At 35.5% G+C, this 6,000-nt stretch overlaps 1 protein-coding gene across 2 annotated transcripts in view; it reads left to right on the forward strand.

Annotated features, from left to right (window-relative positions):
- Nucleotides 1–5,323, forward strand: part of LOC107165966 (mitochondrial ribosome-associated GTPase 2) — a 44,507-nt gene extending 39,184 nt beyond the window's left edge. For both annotated transcript variants that reach the window (XM_015514427.2, XM_015514425.2), the window contains exon 2: nucleotides 3,872–5,323. In XM_015514427.2, coding sequence (XP_015369913.2) covers nucleotides 3,914–5,134 — 1,221 coding nt within the window. In that variant the 5' untranslated portion in view covers nucleotides 3,872–3,913 and the 3' untranslated portion in view covers nucleotides 5,135–5,323. The remainder of the gene's footprint in view (nucleotides 1–3,871) is intronic.
- Nucleotides 5,324–6,000: the final 677 nt, after the last annotated feature.

Consider the following 6,000-nt stretch of genomic DNA (forward strand, 5'->3'; position numbering starts at 1 on the left):
CTTATTTACGGAAATTTCTTCTTGTCTTCTTATTTATAAATTATGAGCATGATTTAACTACCCTTTTAAAATATTATCCATATACCTACTCGATTTCTGATCTATAATACTATAGGTATACATGTTGTATAGGTACACGAAACTACTTAATCTCCGTTCTACCCGTGATAGTACCTACTTCAGAAAATATACTTAAAGATTTGAAGAAATCATTATGTTAGCGGGTGGTTTTTTCGTCATAAAGAATTATTTTTCGAATACAAACATTAATCATTGTTTTCATGCAAATCAAAAATTACAACATTCCGTCTCTAACTCGAAGAAGACTGCGCACCGCCTCGACTATTTCGTACCAATACGAGAAGAAGAAATTTGATGAGTAATTATTATTAATATGGCGTTATTTGTTTTCTCCGTCTTACAAGTATAAATAGCTACCAAGAACTGTTTTGCGCGGGAAAGAACCACTCACCAGGCTGTAGTACAAGCTCTGCAACCAATTTTTCATACTACAAAGATGAAAACATTAACTGTGGAACGTTGTTTTTCAATTTTTTAGTTTTTCAAATTTGAATAACTATTTTTTTTAATTCTGATATCAAAAAATAAAAACATTGTCATGTAACGTAAATGTTTTCTTTTTTATAGTGTGAAAATTTGGTTGCTTATAGCTTGGTCTACTGTCTACTGCTTTAGTGGTTCTTTTTCGCGTAAAACAGTTTTTGCTGTTTTTACATTTGTAAGAGTGAGACAAAACAGGTTGGTGTAGCGTCGTCTTAAGAGTTTATAAGAGTAATAGTTCAAATTATTTTCATATTATTTTTAATTAGTTTTCAGAGTTTTCTTGATATAATATGTTGTTCTAATGATTTAAAAGAACGATTATTGTATTTTTATTCGATTTCCTTTTCTCTTACAGTTAATATAAATACCTATACTGTAATTATTTTTTAAATATTTATGTCATACCTAAGCATAACTATTTAAAACTAATAATTATTATATTATATTATTGTAATTTGTAAGGTCATTGGCATATTCAGATAGGTTTTGGATTTTCATCTCTTTTATAAATACAGTTAATAGGAATTGCATTTCGAATCGATGTGGATAATAGTCTCGTTTAAATAAAGGTGAAATATTTTATCCTCTTGCCATATAGGCGTCTTATTATATATAGTACGTACGCTCTGTACCATTCACTCTCGTTTACTTTGTCGTGCTCGACAGGTGAATAAATACCTGTAATTAACTCCGACCACACAATTTCCAACTTTTATATACGTATATATTATAATGTATCTTATATTATATACAATACGCAATTAGCATCTGTTTGCATTTGTACCATGGTGTTACATTATTATATTATGTTATTCATCGACACGTGTGTTGGTGTTACTGGAAAAACTAACGTTCCCCTCGATTATTTAAAAAATGTTCAGACAACTGTTATTTACGCTACTCGCTGGCTTACGCTTTCGTTCAATTATACGTCATATATACAACGTTTCACGCCAAACGATCTTGTGTATAGATTACCGTAAATTTAACGAACGCGAAATTTATTCGTCCAAATCAGTCGGATTTGTTAGGTACTGCTTTTACCATGCCGCATTTACAATAAATTGTTAGCATATAGCTATTATGTGTTTGAAAACATCGACGGCTCAGTGAAAAACAGATATGTATACCTATAATACCTATATATTATTTGGTTTTTGACCTAAAATACGTGCCTTTAAATATTAAGTAGATGTTAAACTTCGTATCTCTGTTTTGTAATACACCTTCATGTACGTGTGTTTATTTGTACCTACTTATTAAGTTGCAGTAAATGTTTAAACTATTGTATTTAAAAAGTTTATTTAAGTTCTAAAAAAAATAAAATCACGTCTACTTCACGTTGTTGAATATTATGATTTTGTGCTCTCGGTAAGCCACATAAATATGACGGTTACAACAAATTTAGATATTAAATTTATTATTTCCTTAAACAGATTCTTATAGAAAATGTTCTATTAAGCTTTATTTGTTCACAACAGTTATATCCTAACTGGTGCGTGGTGTGCCGTGAGGCTTATTATATAGGTATTTTTAGGTTTGCAGCGAAATGTCATGATTATTAATAATAACGCTTACGTAAAATTTCGATGATAAGTTAAAATATTTTTTAAATTAAATTTCAAGAAAAGCATTGAATGTATATTGCTATTTCGGGTGATGGAAACTTAAAACCTTTTTCAAATTTTTCACTATATACGACTGAATTTTTTAATGTTATCGTAATGTACCTAATCGTTGTGTGATGTCTCTATTTTTCCATACAAATACATTTAATATTTGTTTTTTTTTTTTTTTTTTTTTTTTATTTAATATTTGTAATAAATTAAAACATGATTTTACATGAGTTTTCCTAACCTATATTAACACAATTTTAAATTATTTGCCAGTAATTTACTGATATTCAACTATTTTGGTATTAATGATATGACTAAAGCTTAATGTCCTGATATTAAAGATATATATATATATATATATATATATATATATATATATTACAAAAATGTAACTCAGTGCCACTGCCAAGTATGGTATAGTATATGACGTGAGAGAAAAGGGTTGTAAAACGCTGTTTTACAATGACTAATCTCAAATTATATAATACTATTGAGAGTACATATAGATAGGTCTTAAGACCGTTTAGGATAAGACGGATATTTAGAAATTCTTGACCACATATTGAATTTATTATTTAGAGAAGTCGAAAGTGTTCGCAGACGCATCGAACCGTGTGTCAGTCGGACACGGTTGGAAGTCTTCAGATGAGGAACGTCGGAGGCTCTTTACACGTGATATTGTCTTATGATATACATATACCTGTATAAACTCACACAGATATATGTATATATATAGTGTAATTTATTATAAATATCTTAATTATACGATATTATGTATTATGTATTATATGTAACATGCAGCTATTATACTGCTATTACATTCAGTCATAAATTAATAATTATTCATTTTATTATTTTTATACCATAATATATTATTGTGTTGCTCATAAGAATTATTATTTAGTTTTAATGTTTGTAATAATAATTATATATCGTTCGTCCGATTTGATTTTAATCGACAAATTGTATATAGGCATGACTATAAATAATAATAATAGTAATATATTATAATTCACTGAAAAAATGCAGAATATTATGTTGATAAGTATATTTAATACAACTATAGGTATTATACACTTAGCATGTAAATTGTAAATGTATGGCTTAAGTATACTTATCTAATAACGCACCGATGTAACCTAATCCTATACACGTATTGAAACAGTTGTATCGCGTTCACATTATTATATATTTTAAGCGATTGTAAAAAAAAAAAAAATGTGAAAACGCATATCGTATAACAATAATAGGTATGCGTTTGTTTTAAAACTGTATTTCCATTAAAATAAAACATGACTATATAATACGGACTCGGGGTTTCTCTACTATAGTTATATTTAAGTTTATAGCTTAGTTTAATCGCTCATAATAATGATCTAAATTATTTGAATTTTTCTATTCATTTGGTCCCTGTCCTTCGACTTATCCTCGTAAACACACAATTTCTGCCTTTGCTAATTTCCCGTCATTGGACTGATATATTATATTATATAGGAAATACGACGTTTTTATCAGTCATAATCATCGCAAAAACCTAAACGTAATTAGAAATGGTCCCAGTTTTATCGACTACGTCACTTGCGTATGTGATATTATTATTGTTAAGACTCCCGCGACGACCGGATACCCACCAACGCCGCCAAACTGAGCACGAGTGTCTGATCGCCAAATTGGTGTTCGTGTGATTTCAGAAGAAACCGGTCGTCGTCGTCAGTGGCTCATCCATCATCGCAATGTGGACGTCGTCCCGGATCGGTCGCCAAGTGACCTCTGCGTTCATGTGCAACCGTCACCTGCAGCTGCTTCAACGGCAGCACCAGCACCAACAACAACTCCAGCACCAACAGCATCACCTACAGTTGTATTCCTCGACGGCAGACGGAGCAGTGGCCTCGCCATTGCGTTGCATCAAGAAAAAATCTGACCGGGCACCGCCCAAGCACCTGGTGGACGAGAGGGTTGTCCGTGCGATCGGTGGCCGTGGCGGTGACGGGCGCGTGTCGTTCATGAAACTTTTCGGCAATGAGAATGCAGGCCCAGACGGCGGGGACGGAGGTAACGGTGGCCACGTGGTGTTCCGAGCGGCCGAGAACGTAACCGGGCTAGGGCACTTAGCCGTTGAGCTTAAGGCGGCCGATGGCGAGCGGGGCTACAGCAAGGACTGCCACGGCAAGTGCGCAAATCATGAGTATGTGGACGTGCCGGTTGGCACTGTGATCAAGGATGGCGATGGCCGGGTGGTTGGTGACCTGAGCCGGCCTGGTGTCATGTTCGTGGCGGCCAGGGGTGGGGCGGGCGGGCACGGTAACCGTTACTTCGCCACAGACACGGAGCAGGCGCCCGAGGTGGCCGAATTGGGCGGTGCAGGCGAGGTACTCAGGTACACGCTAGAGCTGAGCAGCATCGCCGATTTCGGGTTGCTGGGCTTTCCTAACGCGGGCAAAAGCACTCTGCTCCGAGCCATCACTAGGGCCCGACCCAAGGTTGCCCCGTACCCATTCACTACGCTCCAGCCGCACTTGGGCGTGATCCGGTACGACGACCAAGAGTCTGTGGTCGTGGCAGATTTGCCCGGGCTCATCGAGGACTCACACCGCGACCGCGGCTTGGGCGTGTCGTTCCTGCGGCACGTACAGCGGTGTACCGCGCTGTTATTGGTCGTCGACCTGTCCGCGCCCGAGCCATGGACGTACGTGGATGTGCTCAGGCACGAGGTCCGGTGCTTCTCCGCCACGGTGCTCGACCGGCCGCAGCTGATCGTGGCCAACAAGGTAGACGTGGACGGCGCCAGAGACAACTTGGCCGAGCTCAGGCGTCGGTTGCCTGACGACGAAATCGTCGAGATATCCGCCAAGCACGGTGTCAACTTAGAGTGCCTACTGAAGTGCATGAAGCGAGTGTACGACCATCGGCGCAGATCTATAGAAGCGGACGCCGCCGATGATTTTGACTAGACTGCACCAGTAAAACGATGATCAATCATCACGTTATAATGCTGTATTATTATTATTATTATTATTATTACTATCGAACTTTATATAGGTCGTGATCTATATAGTGATTTTTGTGTTCAATGTATTATTTGTGTTTATAACAAAATGTATACTTTATAATAAAATGATGACTATACTGTTACACTCATATACTTAGAAATCATTTATTTTTATTTTATCAGAATTATATACCTATAGCTACTTACCATTTTTACACTGTTTTTTCCTCAGAGAGCGGTATCGCTGTTTTTTTTTTTTTGCTATTAACGTTTGATGTAACATTTTACAATTGTTTTCTTTTTAACACTACATATTAGCTCATATAAATCTGATTATTTAAAAAAATTCTATATTTTGCTAGCTGCTTTATTTTTTGTGTAACTTGTCAGATTTGAATGCATCAGTGTATATTAGTTATAGTTAGTTATTAGTTATTAGTCAGTGTATATTAGTTATACACAATTCATCCTTGTCTAATAGTATAATATAGGTCCGTGTTATATATACCTACAGTTAAGTAACTAAGTTTTCGATACTAAAAAAAATTCTTTTTCTGTACTACCCTCTTTACTCTTTCCTCTGGTATGTGATATCGAAAAAAGTGGCGGAATTATCGGTTTTATCCTCGTGCTGCAGCCGTTTCCTATAACTGCAATTCATCATAATTAAAACCTTCCTCATACCAAACACGGCAACATAATAGCTCTAACTTGTCAATTAAATTGAGTACCTAATAGTATTCAAATCAATTTTAGATTAAAAATTATATTTTTTCTCAATACGGTTGTAATTAAAAAATATTGTATCGAACCCCTTTTGCAAAAGAT

This window comes from Diuraphis noxia, unplaced genomic scaffold (assembly GCF_037042655.1).
Source record: "Diuraphis noxia isolate RWA-SAM2 unplaced genomic scaffold, SU_Dnox_SAM2 contig0003, whole genome shotgun sequence".
Lineage (NCBI taxonomy): Eukaryota > Metazoa > Arthropoda > Insecta > Hemiptera > Aphididae > Diuraphis > Diuraphis noxia.